Source organism: Dioscorea cayenensis, chromosome 9 (assembly GCF_009730915.1).
Source record: "Dioscorea cayenensis subsp. rotundata cultivar TDr96_F1 chromosome 9, TDr96_F1_v2_PseudoChromosome.rev07_lg8_w22 25.fasta, whole genome shotgun sequence".
Classification (NCBI taxonomy): domain Eukaryota; kingdom Viridiplantae; phylum Streptophyta; class Magnoliopsida; order Dioscoreales; family Dioscoreaceae; genus Dioscorea; species Dioscorea cayenensis.
In genome coordinates, this window is record NC_052479.1 from 1,742,811 (window position 1) to 1,767,042 (window position 24,232).

Below are 24,232 nucleotides of genomic sequence, written 5' to 3' on the forward strand. Positions count from 1 at the left end.
AGTCCCTGGTGTCAACCTCCCTAGAGGTCAGCAATCGAGTTTGGGGTCCTACTAAGCCTTAGATTCTAAGCAAAGTGATTCTAGTTGGAAGTCGCAAAAGTACAACTGAAGAACAAGTGGTCTTCAACTTGAATAACTCTTTTTACAAAATTTAATTAATTAGTCAAAGTATTAATAAAAATAATATAATTTTAATTAAAAAGTATATGATTTGCTCCAATATAATACATAAAAGTACCCATACAGCGGTTTTAATAATATAATTATCAGTAGTATATATATATATATATATTGACAAAAGTGACCTGCACCACCACATAAGTGAGCTATTAAAGAGACAAATCAATACAGTGGTGCATCAATTTCATTAGTTTTAATAATTTTTTAGAAATTTACAATGATGATATATCACGTGCACCACCGACAACCGTAATAGTTAATATTTCCGTCTAATAAAATATTCCTTCTCCCAAAAAAGGACCAATAAATAGCACTGTACTCCATAAGAATTTGACTCAACGCCGCTCGGTTGCCATTATAGATGATTTATCAAAAGCTATCCAGTGGTTGTTGCAGATATTAAGATATATAAGTATATATAAAGGACAAAAAGGTAATTTTCATATCGAAGCAAATCTGAAAACGAAGGCTATAAAATGGAGGAAAGCCCATGTGTTTCGTCTTCGATGTTTGCTGCGAAGAAGGGGATCAATGGCGATGCTGAGGGTCTCCAAGCTAACTGGAGCGGTGGTGGGGTTGCTGGAGGGATTGGCGCCTGGGGTTCCGGCGCCGACGCCGTGGGCGGAGCCGGTTCTGGCCCAGATCCCGGTGGTGGGGCAGCAGTATTGCGCGCCGTACACCGTCGATCTAACGGTGGCGAATAAGCCTGATCAGCATCTCCGATGGGGACTTCACCGTCACCGATGTGAATGGGAATTTGGTTTTCAAGGTTAAGAGCAAGGTCCTCAGCCTCCGTGATCGCCGGGTTCTCGTTGACGCCGCCGGAAACACCATCATTTCGATGCAGCAAAAGGTATGTAGATTTCTTCTTCTTCTTCTTCTTCTTGATTTCTATTGTGATTTGTGGATTTGATCTGATTTTCGATGTTGAAATATGATTATTTTGTTTTCAATCTCAGGTTGGAATTATAGATTTGTTTGTAATTTTGAAATTGGATGTGAACCTGAAACCCTAATTATTTCTTTTATATATATATATATAAATGTGAGAAATTGGTGAATTATTTTCTTTGTGATTTTTTATAAGATGTAATGAAAAAAATATATAAAAATTTGTTTTCAATTTTTTTAAGAATTTTTTTCTGTGAAAAAGAATAGATAAACAATCAATTTATCAATCAATTTATCGCTTAAAAATTAAGATTTATTTATTTTATTATTTTATTATTTTAATGAAGAAAGTGACAGCACCACTGATTTATTGTAAAACAATATAAACAAATAAAAAACGAAACGAATACAAACTCAAAATAAAAATTAAAAATCAAGAGAGATACTAAACTGCAAAAGAGTCAGCTTTATTCACCATGAGTTCAAATTTCTTATTAATTTTTATTTTTTAAAAATTACTCATATTCCATATACTAATTTTTCAACAGGTAGAGTAAGAAATAGTCAATTAGTTTGGACACTTTGGAGTTAATAATATTTCAAACTACAAAAAAATTGATTTTATTTTAAATATTCATGAACAAAATCAAACAGTCATATGTAGAGTTAGTCATTACTTATAAGAACTTAATGGGAAAATGATATATTTAATAACTAAAAACCTTTTTCATTTTTTACTATAAAATTCTCTCTTGATGAATTGATTTATTTAAATCTTTTTGCAGCTAATGAGCATTAGAAAAAAATGGGAAGTATTCAAGGGTGAAAGCACTGATAAAAAAGACTTGCTATTCTCTACCAAGAAGTCTTCACTAATTCAATTCAAGACTGAGCTTGATGTGTTCTTAGCTTCAAATACCTCCAAAAAGGTTTGTGATTTTAAGATTAAAGGCAGCTATCTTGAGAGGTCATGCTCCATTTTCCTTGGAGAAACAAGTACTATAATTGCTCAAGTAAGAACCCTGCCTTGAATTCCCATACCCATTTCCATTTGCATTTGCATTTGCATTTGCTTCTTAAATTTCTCATTAATTTTAATTAATTATTAATTAGTTATGTTAATTCAGATGAGCAGAAAGTATTCAGTGACAAATGTAGTGATGGGAAAGGATGCATTTGGTGTGACTATTTGCTCAAACATGGACCATGCTTTTATTGTTGCTCTCATTGTTATTCTTCATGATATCAACAAAGAAAAGGAAGTTTAGCATTTCATGCAGAGATTCTAACTTGTCTACATGCATTCATTGGTGATTTAGTTATATTGATATTTGGTGTTTTTGGGGTGTGTTAAGCAGCTTTGGTTATTAGAAAACAGTTGTCTAGTATTTTTTATTTATTCATTTCATTATATGAACAAGTTATGGAATCTAACTCTTTGGCTTTTGAGTTAAAAAAATAAATAAATAAAATATCATAAGTTGAAGTACATGTTTTAATTTTCATGTCTTGGAGTACTCTTGGCAGATTGAATTTTTTGATTCATTTTATTTGATTTAAATAATAACATAAATTTTATTGAGATCTTGAGGTGTATTTGGGTTGATATAACATACTCAAATCATTTTGTTCAAAGATGTATATTTTTTTAACTATAAATATCAGAGGCGCTTGTCGCCTATTAATAATAATAATAAAAAATCTCGATTTGTGTTGGTAATAAAAAATAATTATGTGATCATATTAAAAACTTCTAAAACAAATTTTCTATTGATGTTCTGATATGGTTTTGAGGTAAATTTTGAAATATTTTATTTATTATAAAATGTATACAGATAACTAGAGGTAAGCGTTAGTATCACTCCATCCACTAGAAATTTTTTAAAATAATAATTTTAGAAACAAACTTTTAATTTCTCTTGATTCACCACAAATGCTTAAAGTTTAATTTGTTTAATCAAATCTTTTTTTAGAAATCCTAAATTTTAATGAAGCTGATGATATCATGATACACGAATTTATTAAAAAAAATAAAAGCTACAAAAAACACATCAAATCCTTTATTTATTTATTTATTTTTACGTCAAGCGCTATATACATTAGGGATGTGCACATGAGCTGGAACTTAATCGTTCAACTCATACACCCTTAATTGGGGATGGGGGATGAGAGATTTGGACTGTGAGCTTGCACCTACAACTGTGGTCTCTTACAATTATTGCTTCCAACAAGTTACTTTTTGAATGTCTCATTTTCATTTTCAGCAATAAAGCCAAGTACCGCTAGACTATAAGTCTTTTGGTAAAAAATAGATTTTATGAATAATTTTTTTAAATGATGTGGGTGGATGTCGAATTAACATCATCATTCTCTTTCTCATTTTTTTAAATTTATTTTTTTTATCAATTAAATTCTAAATTTAACTTTATAAATGGTAAACTGTAAATATACAATTTTATAGTATTTGAATTTAAGATTTTAAACTTTAAATGGGTGCTTATTGTCATGTGTAAAAAAAAAATTAAGATTATATATATATATATAACATTCTATAATTGTTAGTATTTTTATTAGTATTGAAAGATTTCTATAATTTAAATTTGATTTATGAAAGAAAAAAATTGACGCCGATTACGGCATCTATTTATATAGCAACATGCTACCGGATAATAATTTAAAAAAATCTCAAGATTTTTTTAAATAAAAATCTCAGAAATTAAAAACAAATGTAAATTTAAATTTAAAATTATTTTTTTTTTGAAAGAGTCCAATCAAACAGAGAACCGAGCTTCGCCAGAGCTACGCGATCCTTGATTCATGGCGACGCCGAGCATGCCACCGCCTGCGATGCCGCCATCGGTGGTGGTTGTTGGTCAGCAGTACTGCGCTCCATACCCAGTTGATCTCACTGTGAAGAAGAAAGCACTCAGCTTGTCGGACGGTGACTTCTCCGTCTTGGACGTCAATGGAAATGCGGTTTTCACTCGTTGATGCCGCTGGGAACCCTATCATTTCCATGCAACAAAAGGTCTTTTTGATGATGTTATTGACTTTTTGTTTATGCTGATATGATAATTTGATTTGTTTGTTTGATATCTATTGTCTTGAATTTTTGATTGTTTTGATTGAGAGTGGATTTCATTAATTTCACAATTTGTTGTGGTCCTGGAATCCCTAAATAGGATAACGTGGTTTGATCTTAGTTTATAAGATTTAATCATCTTGTTTGCTGTCTCTTTTGTTGCTCTTGATTTGTTTGAGCGAGATTTGTTTTCAAGTCCTAGAATCCTTAGATGTTGAAATTAGAAGGTGATACTTTTGAGTAAAATGAAAATTTTATTATTCTGCATTTCAATTTTCAATATTTCATATTCAAATCTCGGAGAAATTTGATTTCCAAACTGTTAAGTTTTTGGGATAAAATTATTTTAGGGTTTTTCTTTCAAAATGTCTTTTTTCAGATGTTTAGTATGCATAGAAGATGGCAAGTATTCAGGGGTGACAGCTCTGATGAAAAAGATTTGCTATTTTCTGCCAAGAAGTCTTCAATGATCCAATTCAAAACACAGCTTGATGTGTTTTTAGCTTCCAACACCACTGAGCATACTTGTGACTTTAAGATTAAAGGCAGCTATTTTGAGCGAGCATGCACCATTTACCTTGGAGAGTCAAGCACCATAGTAGCCCAAGTGAGTCCTTGAGCATGCTTCATGATTCCATTTACTTTGAACTTCCATTTTCAGCACCCTATTCTTCCCATTAAATAAAGAGCCTTTTGTTTTTTATTTAATGACGATGGATTGTTTGAGTTTATTTTACTGATATTGATGCAGATGAGCAGGAAATATACAGTTACAAACATTGTGCTGGGGAGGGATACATTTGGTGTGACTGTCTATCCAAATATTGATTATGCGTTCATCGTTTCTCTCGTTATCATTCTTGATGAGATTAACAAAGATAGGGAAGATTGAGACATCTTTCTTATTTTTTATTGTATGCATGTTCCTCTCAACTTGCTGAGGTTTTTCTTATGGTTTGTGATATTATGCTGTAAATTAAAAATAAGCTGTTTTCTCAAGATACATGTTGTATTGTAATTGTGCTCAAATAAAGGCCTATGACACTTGTGACTGCCAATGAATATTTATACCAGGATGATCCTTCTCTATTTTTGTTTTCTTGTATCTAATACCACTTGATTAATGTTACATCATAAATGTATAAAAGTTGTCTTCTCATACTAGTATAACTTGGTCGTGGACAATCAGTTAAATTATCAGGTAGCAAGCCTTCATGGGAACCCACCCAGGGATAAAACTCCTGGTCAAGCCTTGCTGGAAGATACTAGACTAAGGCCGACAATAAGAGTCCATGTACTATTTGCCTTGGGAATTTTAAAATTGTGCTAGACTTTATTAGATTTCTCATTATTGCCTAAAATCAATTGCTTCGAATTTTCATTTGTAATTGTCTGATTATTGATGTGATGATTGATCATAGACCACCATTTCTTATGCTAACTGCTAGATCATTGGTCATCCACATAGTTGTTGCTATCTTATCTTAAACATTTTTCAAGTGGTGCTGATTAGTGATTCCAAACTCTTTGTAAATGCACTGCTGGGGAGGAGCACGTTTGGTGTGATTTTCTTTCTAAAGGTTTCCTATGCTTTGCTGATTTCTTAGAAAGTGAAGATAATAAAGACTGACATCTTTGCAGTTGCTTTTATTTGTTTATGAATTAATCTGTTGGTTATGAAGGTGTATACATAAATTTTAAGTTTTTTGTCCATTGGTGATTGATTAGTGGGTCATGAAAGTAGAACTATGGTGATTTTCTTAGTATGTACTTTTTAAATATATCTGACAACAACTGATGGTAAAAAAAAATATAGGTTCATGTATGCTGATAGGGTAAACATCATCCTGAACCTTTTTCCTTGTGCTTGTGCTAATTAGCTGAACTAGATACTTCCAGATTTCAGTAGTTCTGATCACCAGGTTGGTCCTAAGAGGCTGTCGGAGCATTGTTCCAGAAACAGAATTGCTAATGTTTGCTCCTGGAATTACTCCACCATCCTCATACCTAAGGTAAGATAAACTCGTGCTTCATGGAATTTCTGTTTATTGCAGTTGATTAGTTAATATTTTTGTACGTTCTTGATATTAGATAGATTAATGTTGTTTCTCAGACTGATTCTTGAGCAAAGTGAAAGCCCAGAGAAAGTTTCTACTTTCTCGTGTATATTTTAACTTCGAAATATTTCGATAGTATGTTGTTGGATTGACCTACCTCATATACAACATTGACTGTAATGTTTTTGTATCCACATAAATTCACCATGTCTACTGATCTGAATGTTAATTCTTGTTTTCAGATGTTGTAGAGAATCTACTGCCGCCTTTTATATAACTTTGCACATAAGAGGAAGTATCCAAAGTTCAGCATTGCCATCACTGCTAGCATCCAATAAACATTATCAAGCCTGGACTTGTTGGTATCATCCTCTAACCAACCTGTAAGTCTTCTAACCATTGCTATGATTGCTGTGCTCAAATAGTAGCCCAACCCAGCTGTTAACGCAGCCATGCTTGTTGCTGTGCCGCCCAATGATGGTGGAAACTCTTGGTAGAACATTGCAACCTGTCCTGGGAAATGAAAGGCCTCGCCTACTCCAATGAGTATCAAAGGTGGCACAACCCATAGAACTGACATAGTCTTAGTTCCACCTTGCTGGTGTGAATTCAAGGCTTTCAGGCGGCTTGATTCAACCAAAGCTGACCATGCCATTGCCAATGCATTTAGAAGGTGGCCAATGCCGATTCTCTGCAGTGGAGTGGGAACTTGTTGGGCAAACCTGCGACATACCGGATAGACAGCACGGTCGAGCACAATGATTGCAAGGCTGGCTGTGATCAGAACGAAGACAGTCACTGAACCAGCAGGGATCAGGAAGCCAGGACCAATGTGGCGGTCCATAACAAGTGCTTGGAGAGTGGTCAAGCTGTTTTGTATGGAAATGGAGTTGCTCAGGAGGAGAAATGTTGATACAAGAGGTGCTAGTCGAATGAGAGTCTTGAGGTCTTCCACTTGGTCCACAGTACAAGCATATCGGCCTTCAGTATTGAACGCAGCACGATTTAGAAAACTGCATTTTCAGCATAGTTAGTCATTGTTTCCCCGGATAGAGGTTCCACTTCCTATAGCTCCGCAGAGTGGTAAATATGACTAGAACTGTGATCAGATATATACCTGAAGCTGTCAGTAAGAGCTCGAGGTGGAGTTGGCTTGCCAACTTCAGTGTCTAACGTATGGTAATGACATTCAGATATTTGCCTTATCTTGGGACTCTTTACAGCTGATACTATAACTTGCATGAGTTCCATGAAAGGGTTTTCTTCAGGCTTGGTACGTCGGAAGTACAGAGTGCCATGGAGGAAAAGCCACAGCCCAATGCCGGTGATGACTGAACACAGGCCGAAGCCCCATACCCAGCCTGCATTGTCCTGTATGTAGACAATGGCAGTGTGGCCAATGATGGAAGCAAGGTAGGCTGCAATGAAGAACCAATTGAAGAAGGTGCCCTTGTCTTTATTACTGTCAAACTGGTTGGCTCCCATTGTGCTGGTGCTGTAGCGGGTGCCACCAATTCCCACAGCCATCAGGCCCATGGCAATGTATAAAACTGATAACTGACGTATTGTTGCAGCTTCACAGGTGGGCAGCGAGCAAGGGGCCGGCCTTAGTGAAGGGAGTGCTGATGTTAAGGTGGCCAGAATGGTGCCCTGCAATCAGGTAAGCAGGAATCTAATCTTCTAACGTTCAAAATACAGTAAAGATATTCATTTTTAGGCCTGCTGTGATCTGTTTGGATTGAGGGAAATACACGGTGTTGATTTTATTTTCTTCTTTCAACCAGACCCAAGAATTAGCTTTGTGTTCATCCCTTCAGAACGCTTCTATGTTTCTTCTTTACTGTTGAATAATTGCTTTTTATGTCAATTACTCAACTGGATGCCCTCTGCTGTATGTATACCTATCATCATGCTGTTCTTTATTTATTTATTTCGTCCTCTAATCCAAATTTTTGTTATGCAAGCTTTTTTTTTTTTTGACTTGTCATCTGTTTGTTTTACTGCGGTCCTTGTTTGAGTGGGTGGCATGTTTAGGTTGGAAAGGTCCACCTTGACAGGAACTTAAAAAACCTATTAGTCATAGCGACTTCAAAAGGAAACACTAATCCTTTCACAGATCTGCAAGGAATTTTCCTTTTGCTTGAAAGGAAAATCCCCCTAGACAAGCAATGAATAGTTGTTGAACTCAAGAATCAAAATTTTGCATTCAAATTAAGATTTTTAAAATAAAAATTAACCAACCATGTATTTATTCTTCAATTACCAAGACAATTTCTCCTAATTCTTTGCTTACCAACAAACAGGCAGCGCTGGCGATGGTGATGACAGAGTAACAGCCAAGCCAAGAGTCAGAGATGATGCCTCCCAGAATAGGAGCAAGGCTGATACATCCATTAATGATGTTGAAGATCTGAGTAGCTTGAATACTCCCCATATTGTACTGCTGGATCAAATACACTGCCAGGTTTGATAAAACTCCATTTACTGCAATTGCTACTCCCACCATAGCACCTTCATCAATGCTCAACATAAGTATTTACTCATAACATACATCTGACATGCTTGTTATAGCTATAATTCCTTACAGTATCACAAGTAATGGTTGGAAGTAAGAGATTATGATACCTAGAATGAAAGGTGAGGTTTTCCATCCTCCTCTGCTTTGAGCTCTGTCCTCTGTCAATGGCTCCCCCATGGGCAGAAATTGATTATAGATAGGAAGAGATGGGTTTTGGTTGTAAGGGATTGGATAGAGATTTTTTGTGATTTTTGTTTGTATTTGCCAACACTAAATCTTGCTTCCTGGAACTCTTGCATTAGTTTTATTTGCCAACAGCATATCTGACTGAGTAGAGTGAATAGAAAAATTATAAGGTGATCCAAAAGGACCAAAACTGAAAATTATTAATATATTACTGCAGCCATTTTAAACTTTTGTGGTCCTATTGTGACTTTGTTGGGTAGAAATTGGAAACTCAGTAAAGACCAACTTGTTGAGTAAGTAGTTCATAATTTAAATCAGAATGACTATGAAGGCAAATCATTGAGTATTGAATATTATTAGTTATGTAATGGCATGTTAATGGTGGGCCATTGAGTGGTTGGTGAATGACTTGTTAGAACTTAAGAAGGTCCTGGACTTGGTCAGAAGATGCTCCTTCCTCATGGCATTTAGGTATTTAATATTTTTAGCGGATGGTTATCCCAACACATGTTGTGTGCTTTTATATATATATATATAATAGAATACTCTATTTAGTCTCTATTTTTTAATTTATCCTTAATAGATCTTTATATTATCAAAATTGGACAAATTAAGTCCAAATTAAATAAAATCACATGACTAAATAGAGAAACGACCGTGAAGGGCTGGATCTAATTTGTCCGATTCCCGACAATATAAGGACCTATTGAAGACAAATTAAAAAATAGGGAGTAAATGGATGAAATTGTATAAAATACAGGGATTAAATAGAGTTTTCCACCCAATTTTTTTTTAAATGTCAAATACAAGAGAATCACTTCGCTTTGCATGTAAATCTTTTACTTTTCTTTTATTTATTTATTTATTTATTTTTATAATCTTGTTGTTTTTTAATTCCTGTTCATCAAAATAGACGATAAGTACAGTTCTCCCAAACAATTAATTAACTATATTTTTATTTTTATTAATTTTAAATAAATATATTAAACAGTAATTAATATTAACAAAAATATTATTATTATTTAAAAACTAATTTTTGGTCTGAAAATTTTAATTTTTTATTTAATAATAATTAAATCAAATTTAGCTCTGTTTCTCCATGTATCAGCTGCAAATAAATGCAATTCAATATTTTATATATATATATATATATATAGGACAAAACCCACACGCACAACACTTAACACAAAATGCCATCATCTTGACAAATACAACAAAATGCAAACTATTTTGATGTCTCCCCATCTGAAAAAAGACAGGAGGTCATAGGACATTAGAAGTATCTATCTAACCCTACTCCTTTGGACATAATCATGTTTTAAGTGTTGGAATTGGGCTGTTTCAGACCCAGTGTTAGAATTGGGCCAGGCCCAAGTTCCTATTGTGTTAATAAACCGAACAAGTGATATTGAGAATTACAAGGAGATCACCATCATCATGCAACACTAGTTCCTTTCTTGAACATCCTAACACAAAAAAGAAAGTAGCCAAAGTTGAGCACCCCTATCATGGCAATCATCCAATACACCTTATCAACCCTAGACTGATTAATATCATCCTTCAACCAGTCGGTGAACTTTCGGATAACTCCGATCACTGCAGTGCTAAGATAGAAACCTAACCCGCTGCACAATGATACAATGCCCGTGGCGACGCTTCGCATGGAAGCCGGAAACTCTTGGTAATATAATGTCATGCTTCCTGGATAGTGCAGTGCATCACCTAACCCCATGAGCATCAATGGAGGCACTAACCATAACGCAGACATTGGCTTGTTTGATAATGTATCAAGTCTTGTGTGTTCTACTTGTGCCGACAATGCTATGGCAATGGTGCAAAGAATGTAGCCGAGACCGATGCGTTGGAGAGGTGTCGGAGTGTGGTTTGTTAGGCGACGCCAGAGCGGGAATATGACGCGGTCGAAGATGCAGATGAAGAGAGCTGTGGATGAGAGGTTGAAGACGAGCATTGAAGCTGGGGGGATTTGGAATGAGTGGCCAATGTGGCAGTCCATGACCAGAGCTTGGAGGATTGTGAGGGTTGCTTGCATGGATACAGAGGTGCCTGCTGGTACTGAAGAGAAGAAGATGGGTAGGATCTTTGCTGCTGTTTTCAAGTCTTGAAGATGATGTTGATTTGTGGATTGAATTGATGATGATGATGAAGGCAAATCATCTATAATTTCATCTTGCAATCTGCAGAAATATATGTGCTTTGAAGATCAAATGCAGCAGAATTAGATTAGAAGTATAAGTCATAGTATATGTTTTACTGATTGGCCTTCAAATGTTAATGGTGACCATGTATGTGTGTGTGTGAGAGAGAGAGAGACCTTTGAGCAGCAACATCAATTGTGGAATGGTAACAAAAGTCATTATCTCCTTCATCCAATTTAGCCATCTTCTTCTTCATCTTCATAGACAACAGCATTGCATGCCAAAGAGCAGAGAATGGACTCCCCTGAGGCTGCTTTTGCCGGCGATATAAACTCCGGCCGGAGATGAAAAGAACAAGACTAGCAACAATGAGAGCTTCACTAACACCAAAACCCCATCCCCAACCAACATTATCGTCAACATACACAATGCCAACAGTTCCAACCAGTGCTGCAACATTCAATGAGAACAAATACCAGTTGAAGAATGTACTCTGATCATCAGCATTATCAAACTGGTTGGCTCCCATTGTTGCTGGATTCAACCTTGTTCCTCCAACCCCAATTATCCATAGTGTTATGGCAGTGTAGAGAACTACAAGTTGCAAAGAAGTTGGAGATTCACAAGGACCAATGGATGAACATTGAGATGCTCTTAACAAGCTGACAGTTGCAGTGAGGAAGAAGAGAAGCATTCCCTGCATTACATACTCATTCAGTTCATTGCCTTTTTATGTGAAAGTTTTGAGTTTCCAAATATATTTATTAACTTGATATATTTAAATTTCTTACTCCCAAAATTAAGTATATAAACGTAAAACACACACACACACACACACACACACACACCCCCCAAAAGGACACATAGAGAAAGACTCACAAGAGAGGAAGAGATGATGGAAGTGGATATAACAAGAAAGGAACCAAAGCAAGAGTCAGAAACAATAGCCATGAGAAGAGGAGCAATGTTAAGACAACCATTGACGAAGCTTGAGAGCTGAGCAGCATTTAACTTGCCCATATTAAACACATCTATCAGATACACTGTCAGGTTGCTTGCCATGCCTCCAGTGGCAATCCCTGTCCCCATCATTGCCCCTACAAAATTAATCATAATACATAAATAAAATTAAATAAAATTTCATTGAATTGCAATTAAATTCAAAGAAGAAGAGAAAAGGATAGAGAAGAGGTTTGAAGGAGTACCAATGATGAAAGGGAAGGTGATCCAGCCACCAAGTCTCCGGCGATGAGGAGGAGGAGGAGATGGTGGTGCAAGGAGCTGATCATTATCCATATCTCAATTGCTGCTGCTGCTGCTGCTGCTGCTGCTGGTAGTATACAACTTGAAGGTGTGTCTTGTTTCATTTTGCTTGTGTTGATTGCTCAAGAGAATGGTGGTGTCTTTTTCTTCTTTTTAACTCTTGTCTGCCACTTTATGTCCTGATTTGACCTGTGGCAAGTATGATAATTGATGAGCAATAATTTAGAATCTTTAGAGCAATAAAATTAAGAAATGACCCTCAGAATAATCTAAGTCCTTATTTTCCCATCATTGACAAGGTGTTTTTATGATTTGTTAATATATATAAATATATATATATTTTTAATGTATTGGTTTGAAAAAAAAAAATTGCAACATGTTCATGATTGGGCTTTAGATAGACTGAGAAATTGGGCATTTGAAAGTAAAGCACACTCCAAATGGCTTTCTCACGCTAATCTTTGTCATGCTCTTTTCCAATCAAAAACCTTCATTTTCAATTTTTTTTTTTTTGACTTTAGTGCCAAAGTGTTTTTAAAGCTGAAAGTAGCAAGTATATCAATCTTTCTCATTGCAAAAGCGAGAACCAAGGAATAAATACATGGTGTGTGGGGCCGGATATAAATGGAAATCACAACTTTCGTCGAAAGAATATTGGGTTCATTTCACGGGTTTTTTTTTTTTGGTAATCAGAGGGTGACATGACTATTCTCCGGTAGCATCTATGATCATAAATGCATATTTGAAAGCTATTTTCGGCGGTTTGGTTGATGTGAAACTCTCTTCCACATCAGCCAAGTCGTCAAAAATAACCCCTCCAGATTAGCTAAGTTACTGGAAATAGCCTCCAAATAAGCCTTTATAGCCACAAGTGCTACCGGAGAAAAGATATGTGACTATCCAGTTACAAAAAAAATATATTTGTGGCTACAACGATATACATTACAAACATTTATGGCCACTAATGAAATAAAATTAAAGAATATTTGATTATAAATAAAAAAATAGAAAAAGAGAATGTGACAAAATTATTTTTATATCTATGATACAAATAAATACAATAAGATATATATAATGATAAATAACTTTTTTATTTATAAAATATTTTAAATATCATTATTTAAAGTAATTATTATAATTAGATATTCAAATTAAGTATCTCATTTTAATTATTATTAGTTTTAATTATTTCAATTAACTATTTAAATAAATAGTTTTATATAATTAATTCTCTATAGGAGGAAATGCTATTACACTTTAATTATTATAATTAATAATTTTTATTTAATTAAATACTCACAGGGTAAAAATATCATTTCAATAATTTTTTTAATAATTTAATAAAATCTCCTTTGTGGGCAAAAGAGTCATTTCACTTTAATTATTATATGTATCTATATAAATATATACTAAATAGTTTATTTTAATTATTATAATTAATTATTTTATTTAATTAAATATTTATTAGGGGCAAAAGTAATATTTCAAATGTTATTATTATTAATTCCTCTCCAAACAGTGCTATTTCCCTCAATTTTGGACAGAATAAATTTTCCTCTATGGTATACTATTAATTCCTTACATCATTCCCATTGTAAAAGTTGTGCATTTAAACATGGGTATAAGTTACTATTAAAAATAATTCTTATTCTCACATTGTCCATTACCAGTTTTTTTTAAAATATTACAAAAAAATAAAATATTTACCAAAATATGCATGTTCAGGGAAAACGGGAAAACTTCCCCGTTTTCAACCTTTTTAATTTCATTTTTAAATATAGAAAATGGGAGAGTTTCTCCCGTTTTCTTGGTATTTTTTATTTTTTAATAAAAAAAATTTGAAAACGGGAGATTAACTCTACTTTTCTCTTTTTTCTAAAAAAAAAATCTTAACAATTGTATGTTGCACCGTTAAGATATAAACAAATATTTTTTTATATAATTAATTTTTGGGAAAATTACTGTTCACCCATCATGAATTTCAAAAATTCCTAAATAGCCCCTCCAACTTTTGCACACCCCGGACAACCCTTCAATTTTAATTTAAATTCCCTTTTACCCTCTTCCGGTCACTTCAACTGGGTTAAGTTTATGAATTTCCATTTTTGCCCTTGCAAATGGTGGTAAAAAAACCGTCCAATCACATCATCTTTTGCACTTTATGCAATTTTTTTTCTTCCTGTTTGTTTTTTTTTTCAAGCAAAGTTTAAAAGGCCGTGCACATCTTCTTCTTCTTCTTCTTCTCATTTATTTTGTTCGATTTGAGTTCTGCTGGTTTCGCGATAAGGTGAGAATTTCTTCGTTGCTCTCTCTCTCTCTCTTTGATCATTCTGCGGGAGGGAGGGAGTAACACAATTTTTAAAAATGTGAGCGATGCGATCTCGATGTTTCTCGTGTCAAGGTGAAGTTTATCACATCTGATGGATATAAAACGGTTTGTTCAATAAAAAATGAGGTTGACTTCCAGCGGATGTGCCATTGTCGAATCGTACTGAAAATTAATTCCTTTCGTTGTAAAGTTCTTCTCTTTTATGTTTATCTAGTTGTATAAGTTAATTATTCTTTAACTGTGCACGTCTCCGTTTAAATATATTATGTTTCTATTTAAGTATTGTTTTCTCCGTTTAATTTATTTCGTCTTTATTTAAATATTTGTCTTAACGTTTAAATTTATAATTTATCATTTAAACACTTTATGTCTCTACTTAAAATATTGATCTTTTTCGTTTAAACTGAAATGTTGGCAGGAATTCGGATTCTGCGAGAGCTCCTGTCCCATCCCATGGCGACCCTAACGGTATGGGATGCCTTCATTCCTCGTCAGATCAATCTGAAGTGTTGTCGTTAGAATTTAGAAGATCAAGGACTGGCCCATTATACAAGACCGCAGATGACAAGTTTATGGTATCCCGTGCATAAGAATTAATGACGTCATTAAATTTTCTAAAATTTAACATAAATATTGGAAGACCCCTTTCTCGTTATCAGTCAAGCTCGGTCCCCCGTGCGTTTCTCTTTTTTTCTTGGATCTGAAGCATCAACCGGCTTGTGGACTTCACACCATAAATGAGAAGGAAGACCCCTTCCCCTGGACACCCCTTCTCCTCCTCCTCTTCCTCCTTCTCCTCCTCCTCCTCCTCCTCCTCTGCTTCTTCTCGGATGAGGTTCTTCTTCATGTGTCCAGTATATTCACTTCAGTCAAACCACATTTTTTAGATCAACTCTATCTTAAAGGATGTGTCATGATTATCCTCTTCTGGAGAATCAATCAGCTGCAACCACGCAACAAGTCGGAAAGCTTGCGTAATTACCTGAATGCGGAGGATTCTCCAGCAAACGATGATGGGACAAGCAATTAAGCAGGCATTTCAACTTGGTCAGGAAAAGAAAGTTTTCACTTATTGCTTGATTGCCGAGGATTCTCCAAAGGAGGATGACCATGACACATCCTTTAAAATAGAGTTGATTTTTATCACTTGAGAATTGTTGTTATCCTTTAAAAACTTTTTCTTAATGTGCAAACATCATTGTCTGTGTTTAACTCTCTGGCTTTTCGTTTAACTTCTAATCTTACCGTTTAAATATAATTTTTTCTATTTAAGTGTTCGTGTTCTATGTTGTACAGGTTCAAGTTGATGTGCATGTCATGCAACCGCTATGAGCAAGAGAACAAATGGGAGATCTACTTATGCTCGGACATACATTCGAAGGTAGAGATACATGTTGATGAAAGCCGAAATCTTCATGTTGGTAGAGGTTGGTCGTTGTGCCGATGATCTTAATAGACGAAAGAGGATCGAGTCGCAAGTGTTCGAGGTACGATAGGCATTGTAAATAAACAAATATTTCAAAAGATGCAAACTTATTTGAGTGTCAACTTTTGATATTTAAACAGAGACAAAAAGGGCATTGTAAATAAACAAAAAGTTAAACAAAATGGCTTAATATCTAAACAGAGACAACGGTATTTAAACCAAAAACAATGATATTTAAACAGTAAGACAATGTTGTTTAAACAGAGAAACTTAGAAATTAAACAATGAAAATGATATTTAAACAAAATCAATTATATTTAAATGAGTTACAATGTTATCTACACGGTAATTTTGTTTTACATAATTACATATTAATATTTTTCACCCCGGTTGAGGAATCCTTTTTCTCAGTGATGCCGGCTGCGCTCCCTTCCTTAAGTATGCGGGTAACATATTTTAAGCGCCAGTAAGGGACGTCCGCTTGCAGTAGTCGTAGCTTTTCACCGTTGAGTAGTTGTTTGATAAACCGCATGATATAGACGGCGCAGTCGACACTTTCTCATTTTTGCCTTAGGATATCAGCGTCGGGGGGGGTGTCATTAAGTGAATGGCGTCGAGGACGCATTCAATTTAAACAATAACAAATAGTTTTAAAAAATTAACTCAAATATTTAAACGGTTTACATATGTGTTTAAACGATATCCAAAATATTTAAACAATGAACCTATAATTTAAACACTAAATCACATTTTTTAAACATAAAAGTTTGAAATTTAAACGGAGACTCGTGATGACAATATGGCTTCTATCGTCGCTTGCTTTCTTCCCGGTGTATCTCGCTTGCACTGGAGCGGCTGCTTGTGGGACGTCCTCCATCAGCCACTTGTGCGTCTCTTGCGCCCATGCATATCGTTCCATCAGTTTGAAAATCTCTTTTCCTAACATAATCGTTTATAAAAAAATCATAATGCATATCGTCCCATGGCAGGTAGGTCATCGACATAGTCAACTTTCCAGTCCGGAACCGAGCAGAACATGTTTGGGAAGAGGATTGTACCCATGAGGTACACCATCAGGAGCTTGATAAAATTTTCTTCTTCTCCCCTTTGTTGAACAAGCTGCTCAAGTGTTCTCTTGATGGAATCTCTGTATCTTTCGTAGGTTTTGGAAAAATATCTATCTTCAACATAATGTCAATGAAAGCATTTAATTTAAACAATAACAAATATTTTTAAACAATAAAGTCAAAATATTTAAACGGTTTACATGTGTGCTTAAACGTTATCCAAAATATTTAAACAGTAAACCGATAGTTTAAACATTAAATCACATTTTTAAAACATAAAAAGTTTAAAATTTAAACAAAGACTCATGATTTATTCCCTCTTTTCCTTCGAGCGATGACAATATGGCTTCAATCGTCACTTGCTTTCTTTCCGGCGCATCTCGTTTGTACTCGAGCGGCAGCTTGTGGGACATCCTCCATCAGCCACTTGTGCGTCGCTTGCGCCCATGCATGTCGTTCCATCAGTTTGAAAATCTCTTTTTCTAAAATAATCGTTTATAAAATAAAATCATAAACACAACTTCTTCAACGGCGTCCACCTTGACTCAAAACCATACACTGCAAACTAATGAAATGCCGAACACTTGAGCGAGAATTTTTCTTCGAGACAATAGTGGAAAGCGAAGAAGAACTTCGAGACAAGGATGCCCAGTCGAAAAGAAAAGCTGAAGAGGCGAAAAGAGGAAAAAAAAGTATAACCGGCGCCAGAAATGGTTGTCTCTATGGATTATCCAAAAAAAATAACCCCTCACTTCCTCTCAAACCGGAAACATGATTTGTCACGCCCCGACCCGCGGGCCCACGAGGGCAGCGACAATCGCGCGAGCAATCCCGAGGAGGGATACCCCGCCACTCAACCCTCGGGATGCCGCAGAGGCTAATCAACACACCGAATTCAACAATATACATATCGCGAGATATAGAGCGAGAAAAAACAATGTTACACAGCAGCGGTAACAACAACAACAACAACAACAACAACAACAACAATAGGATACAGAAAATATAGAGGTTCACAAAATACCCAGGGAAACAACCCTAACAACGAGTAGGGAAATGGTAATACACGAAGTTTAAGAGTATTTAAATACTAAACCATGCAACAAGTTTTCTACACACTAGTGGATCCATAGGTCTTATAACATGTTCCATGACAACAACAACATACATGAGCCCGAAGGAAATACAACGGATGATAGAATAGTAGTAAATGCCGATGCTGCTGCCACACGGTCACACCTACTACACCTGCAGATGCGGGAGGAAGAAAGAGGGATGAGTAACTCAAGTTACTCGGTGAGGGAGGTTAGCACAACCTTAGCGGAAAAAAATACACCAGCAAACGAAAAATAATAATAATGAATCATCAAAAATAAATGCTTTACCAAAGTGATACAAGTTTAGAAACATTATTACATATAATAGAAGCCTTCAAGAGAATTAAAAAAACATAATAATACCAAGAAAACTCTTTTTACCCCAACTAGGGTTTACAACACAAAAAAATCATAAAAGCATGGTTTTTAAATACAAGTAAAAACAACAAAAAATATCATGGGTTTGAAATAAATAAACACAATACCCAACACTCACCCAACATAATATGGTCTAGAAAACTCTCTAAACCTTCGCGTAGCCATGGCTGGAGTTCGAGCCGCCAAGGTACTCATGCCCTTGAGCGTTGACCCATCAGTTCACGGTTGGTGACTCCGGCTACCGATGAATATCCGATCGGGGCTCTACACTCCCACCGAGGCGGCCCTCGTAGTAATCGGCCGGGTCGACACGCCACCTCAAAAGGGCGGCCGTGAAGACCGCCTACTGCGATAGGGATATCACCAAAACAATCACCACAATAAAATACAACTCCACTCGGAGTACAATATCCATCCATGATCATAAATCAAGAATACCTCGACCATTTGCACGAGGACAAGATAAACACATAAGCAAAGCCCAAACTTTTAACACAAAATAATTTGCAAGTCCCAACACAAGCAACAACATGGAAATCCTTTTTCCTTTCAACAATCAAAAATTTGCTTCAAGCCTAGGATTTCACCAAATCAAAGATTTTTCATAACAAAACTCAAGTTTCAAACAAAAATAATGATTTCACAAACTCATGGATACATATATCAATCACAATTTCCACGATAACAAAAACAAAAAGCCAAAGAGACATCCAAGATTTGCCCTCAACAATAATTATCATTCACCAAATTACCAAACAAGTATAAATCAATAAAACTTACTTAAAACATGAAATGCATATATATATATATATATATATATATATATAGCTATTGGCATTCTTCTAATAAAAGCTATGCTAAATAATTCCACTCACGGGATCGGCGATTTATCTTCCTCTGAAGCTACTCCTCGGCTAAGTCTTTGCCTCGAGCCAAGACTTCTTCTCCTTGCCAAAGCATAACAAAACACCACAAAAAAATTAGCAAAAACAAACAAACAAGAAAAAAACCCTAAGTTTTTCTAACAAACCACCCTAATTCGATCCTAAGATTAGCTCAAAACTAGGTTTAAAAGGTTCCCAATGAGTTCCTAGGGGTTTTAGCTTCAATCTAATCCAAAGAAATCAAAAGAAACAACTAAAGATTGCCGGTGCTACGAGTAACCTCGGAAATGCTACGAGTAAAACCGAGCCCTATACTATGGTTTTCTCCCAATTTACAACTCTAAATCACAAATTTTTCTTCTACAACATTCTCACACAAGATCAACAATTCAATGGCTTCAATTTAAACCTATAAACATGCAAATCCATGGAGAAATTCTAGGTTTTGAAAAACTAAAAACAAGGAAAAATACAAGAATAAATACGGTATAAAACCATAAATCTATGCTTACCAAGCTCAATGGTGAAGGAGGAAGAGATAGGATGCTTGGTTCGCCGGAAAAACTTCGCCGGGAAAAAAATAAGAAAAATGGGAAGGTTCGGCGAGACAAGGAAAAGAAGAAGAAGAAGAAAAAGAAGAAGAAGAAATGTTTTAAGGGAAAAATTTTTCGGTACACTTTCTGATAGCTGGGCTACTACGATTGCAGGGCCTCTATCAAACCGAGCTTCTACGAGAACAAGTCGCTCTGAGAACCGATTTGCTACTGAGGATCAGTTTGCTACTGATGTGAGCTGAAAATCTATAGAAATGGGCTATAGTAATCTCGATGAAACCTTTGGGTATAACATTCTACTCCCCCTTAAGAAAAATTTAGCCCTCGAAATTTCCTTCTTACGACAAAAAGACCTCTATGACTCGAGTCTAACAATACACATGCATCAAACAAAAGATAGATATTGTCACACGTGATCATGTCGACACCGCCTAGGCTCTTCATTAGTCGGGGCAAAGATCACGGTGCGAGATCTAGTCTGCGAGGCGTGATCCTCCGGCTGAGGGGGTGTTGCTCATTGCTACGGATCTTGTAGCGGTGGTGCGTGCACTGAGCCGCAGGTTTGTGAACCTCTAGGTCGAGTAGGATGACTGGATTAAGTCCGGGAGTAGGGGTCCCCCACGGGTCGACGGTGGACACTGCGTCACGATGTGATCCAGCTTGTCACACTCGATAACATCTCGCAGCGGTTCTCGACATCGTCCTCCATGGAACTTATGACAATTCCAACAACGTCGCATAGTTCCTGGCGATCTGATGACGACACCTCTGCTGAAGGTAGTGAACTCTCTTGCCCCGTGGTGCGGGCGGTGGAACCCTCGAAGAAACCAAGCGAAGGTGCACCACTAGATGAACTCTCACCTCTGCTCTTCTTTGAGGATTGACTCATTTTCGCACCTCTCCTCTTCTTGATGCTTTCACGGATTAGATGCGCCTTCGGGACCAACTTTTTACGCTCGAAGGGGCCAAGCTGCACTACTTCCTTAAAACTACGGTTTCTACGATGGCGCCATCCTCTCCCGGGACATCGAGGGTTCGGTCCGGCCTCGAACTTCGAACACAGGACTTCCTCGGAACCTACGGTTCAGTACAAAGTTTGCTAGGTCCTTTAATTACATCTCATACTCGTCAGCGAGATCGCTACCACGGTTTCAGCTGCATGAACTCCCCGCCTTTTTACGGGTCTCTATGGAAGCGGGTGTAGTACTCCTCGTCAAACTCCCTCCGAAAATCGACCAACTCAAAACAACACGGGGAGCGACCTTTCGGGACTTTCCCACCAAACTCACGGCTCTGCCCTCAAGTAACCTCGTAGCAACCTTGAGCCTCAGGTCTTCTTCTAGAACCATGTAGGTAAAAGTAGCTATCACCCGCTTTAGCCACTCTTTGGCAACCATGGCATCGCTGCGTGCCATCAAAAGAAGCTGCGACCCTAGCTGTCCGGGGCTTCCTTCGAGGAGCTTAGACAAGAACAAACTCGGGCTGGACCCTCTTGTCCTCTGCGGGGACTAGGGGAACCGATCTGCATTCGAGGGTGGTCTTTGAGCGTGTGGTGCAGCGATCGGTGACATCCTCTCCATACATGCTCCAAAAGCTCATGAAGTCTACGAACTCCCTGATAGGGTCATTTGCCTATCCCGATTGTCCCAATAGGCTCGAAAGCTCGCATCGCCTCTGCGAGACGGAGCTAACTCGGACGTCGGGGTGCAGGCGCGAGCTCGGGTACTCTAGGACCATGCATCGCGGCCGCTTTCTGGCAGTGCGTGCCTAGAATGTAGCCTCCCTGCCTGGGCGGCGAAGGAGGAGGCGGTGGAGATGGCACTCCACGCCGTCCACCTCTAAGCGATGCGATGAGTAGGCTCAGCAGCGAGAGCAAGCTGCTCCAGCTGCGTGTCTTGCGAGGCGTTATCTTGGCATTTTCTATGAAAAAAAGACACCAAAAGAACTTTCAAAATCAATTCCTATATGCAACGATGCTACATGCTCAACTCTAAGCTCGGATCCACTAGTTACTACGGAAGGCAGGTCGAAGACAAGAACAAAGTTACGACTATTAGTCTAAACCAGATAGCTCGATACCAATAAAATTGTCACGCCCGACCAGGGGCCCACGAGACGCGACAATCGCCGCGAGCAATCCCGAGGAGGGATACCCCGCCACTCAACCCTCGGGGATGCCGCAAGGCTAATCAACACACCCGGAATTCAACAATATACATATCGCGGATATAGAGCGAGAAAAAACAATGTTACACAGACGGCGAATAACAACAACAACAACAACAACAACAACAACAACAATAGGGATACGGAAAAATATGAGAGGTTCACAAAATACAGGGGAAACAACCCTAACAACGTGAGGAAATGGTAATACAGAAGTTTAAGAGTATTTAAATACTAAACCATGCAACAAGTTTTCTACACACTAGTGGATCCATAGGTCTTATAACATGTTCCATGACAACAACAACATACATGAGCGAAGGAAATACAACGGATGATAGAATAGTAGTAAATGCCGATCTGACGCCACACGGTCACACCTACTACCGCAGCGATCCGGGAGGAAGAAGAGGGATGAGTAACTCAAGTTACTCGAGTGAGGGAGGTTAGCACAACCTTAGCGGAAAAAAATACACCAACAAAGAAAAAATAATAATAATGAATCATCAAAATAAATGCTTTTACCAAAGTGATACAAGTTTAGAAACATTATTACATATAATAGAAGCCTTCAAGAGAATTAAAAAAACATAATAATACCAAGAAAAACTCTTTTTTACCCCAACTAGGGTTTACAACACAAAAATCATAAAAGCATGGTTTTAAATACAAGTAAAACAACAAAAATATCATGGGTTTTGAAATAAATAAACACAATACCCAACACTCACCCAACATAATATGGTCTAGAAAACTCTCTAAACCTTCGCTGTGCCATGGCTGGAGTTCGAGCCGCCAAGGTACTCATGCCCTTGACGTTGACCCATCAGTTCACCGGTTGGTGACTCCGGCTACCCGATGAATATCCGAGTCGGGGGCTCTACACTCCCACCGAACGGCCCTCGTAGTAATCGAGCCGGTCGACACGCCACCTCAAAAAGGTCGGGCCGTGAAGACCGCCTACTCGCGATGAGGATATCACCAAAACAATCACCACAATAAAATACAACTCCACTCGGAGTACAATATCCATCCATGATCATAAATCAAGAATACCTCGACCATTTGCACGAGGACAAGATAAACACATAAGCAAAGCCCAAACTTTTAACACAAAAATAATTTGCAAGTCCCAACACAAGCAACAACATGGAAATCCTTTTTCCTTTTCAACAATCCAAAAATTTGCTTCAAGCCTAGGGATTTCACCAAATCAAAGATTTTTCATAACAAAAACTCAAGTTTCAAACAAAAAATAATGATTTCACAAACTCATGGATACATATATCAATCACAATTTCCACGATAACAAAAACAAAAAGCCAAAAAGAGACATCCAAGATTTGCCTCAACAATAATTATCATTCACCAAATTACCAAACAAGTATAAATCAATAAAACTTACTTAAAACATGAAATGCATATATATATATATATATATATATATATAGCTATTGGCATTCTTCTAATAAAGCTATGCTAAATAATTCCACTCACGGGATCGGCAATTTATCTTCCTCGAAGCTACTCCTCGGCTAAGTCTTTGCCTCGAGCCAAGACTTCTTCTCCCTTGCCAAAGCATAACAAAACACCACAAAAAAATTAGCAAAAAAACAAACAAACAAGAAAAAAACCCTAAGTTTTTCTAACAAACCACCCTAATTCGATCCTAAGATTAGCTCAAAAACTAGGTTTAAAAGGTTCCCAATGAGTTCCTAGGGGTTTTAGCTTCAATCTAATCCAAAAGAAATCAAAAGAAACAACTAAAGATTGCGGTGCTACGAGTAACCCTCGAAATGCTACAAGAAAACCGAGCCCTATACTATGGTTTTCTCCCAATTTACAACTCTAAATCACAAATTTTTCTTCTACAACATTCTCACACAAGATCAACAATTCAATGGCTTCAATTTAAACCTATAAACATGCAAATCCATGGAGAAATTCTAGGTTTTTGAAAAACTAAAACAAGGAAAAATACAAGAATAAATACGGTAT

The 24,232-nt window shown here is 36.8% G+C and overlaps 2 protein-coding genes, 1 long non-coding RNA gene and 1 pseudogene across 4 annotated transcripts; 2 read left to right on the forward strand and 2 right to left on the reverse strand.

Moving 5' to 3' along the window:
* Positions 1–703: 703 nt before the first annotated feature.
* LOC120269085 lies at positions 704–5,242 on the forward strand (annotated as a pseudogene).
* Positions 5,243–6,296: 1,054 nt separating this feature from the next.
* On the reverse strand, positions 6,297–9,413 carry LOC120269034 (protein NRT1/ PTR FAMILY 2.7-like). The gene is made up of 4 exons (XM_039276326.1): positions 8,836–9,413; positions 8,504–8,721; positions 7,328–7,860; positions 6,297–7,223 (listed from the first exon to the last, which is right to left on the reverse strand). The coding sequence occupies exons 1-4, from the start codon at positions 8,903–8,905 to the stop codon at positions 6,467–6,469; spliced, it is 1,578 nt and encodes a 525-aa protein (XP_039132260.1). The 5' UTR covers positions 8,906–9,413; the 3' UTR covers positions 6,297–6,466.
* LOC120269036 lies at positions 7,216–8,642 on the forward strand. Its single transcript, XR_005539089.1, has 4 exons — positions 7,216–7,389; positions 7,479–7,623; positions 7,785–7,870; positions 8,514–8,642. It is a non-coding gene; the product is annotated as an uncharacterized LOC120269036 (long non-coding RNA).
* Positions 9,414–10,094: 681 nt separating the features above from the next.
* LOC120269394 (protein NRT1/ PTR FAMILY 2.7-like) lies at positions 10,095–12,465 on the reverse strand. 2 transcript variants are annotated; one of them, XM_039276731.1, is made up of 4 exons: positions 12,276–12,465; positions 11,950–12,167; positions 11,247–11,767; positions 10,095–11,109 (listed from the first exon to the last, which is right to left on the reverse strand). In XM_039276731.1, exons 1-4 carry the CDS (start codon positions 12,364–12,366, stop codon positions 10,350–10,352), a joined length of 1,590 nt encoding a protein of 529 aa, XP_039132665.1. In that variant the 5' UTR covers positions 12,367–12,465; the 3' UTR covers positions 10,095–10,349. The 2 variants fall into 2 exon arrangements, with proteins under 2 accessions (XP_039132665.1, XP_039132667.1); XM_039276733.1 differs by having other exon boundaries at positions 12,048–12,167; positions 12,276–12,463.
* Positions 12,466–24,232: the final 11,767 nt, after the last annotated feature.

What these genes read in the sequence shown, in the direction of transcription:
- LOC120269034 (XM_039276326.1), bottom strand. Translation starts at nt 8,905, where the DNA reads ATGGGGGAGCCATTGACAGAGGACAGAGCTCAAAGCAGAGGAGGATGG. An exon ending in AACCTCACCTTTCATTCTAG is followed by an intron (nt 8,722 to 8,835) that starts GTATCATAATCT and finishes GCATTGATGAAG; the next exon opens with GTGCTATGGTGGGAGTAGCA. An exon ending in CCAGCGCTGCCTGTTTGTTG is followed by an intron (nt 7,861 to 8,503) that starts GTAAGCAAAGAA and finishes ACCTGATTGCAG; the next exon opens with GGCACCATTCTGGCCACCTT.
- LOC120269394 (XM_039276731.1), bottom strand. Translation starts at nt 12,366, where the DNA reads ATGGATAATGATCAGCTCCTTGCACCACCATCTCCTCCTCCTCCTCAT. An exon ending in CACCTTCCCTTTCATCATTG is followed by an intron (nt 12,168 to 12,275) that starts GTACTCCTTCAA and finishes TTAATTTTGTAG; the next exon opens with GGGCAATGATGGGGACAGGG. An exon ending in CCATCATCTCTTCCTCTCTT is followed by an intron (nt 11,768 to 11,949) that starts GTGAGTCTTTCT and finishes TATGTAATGCAG; the next exon opens with GGAATGCTTCTCTTCTTCCT.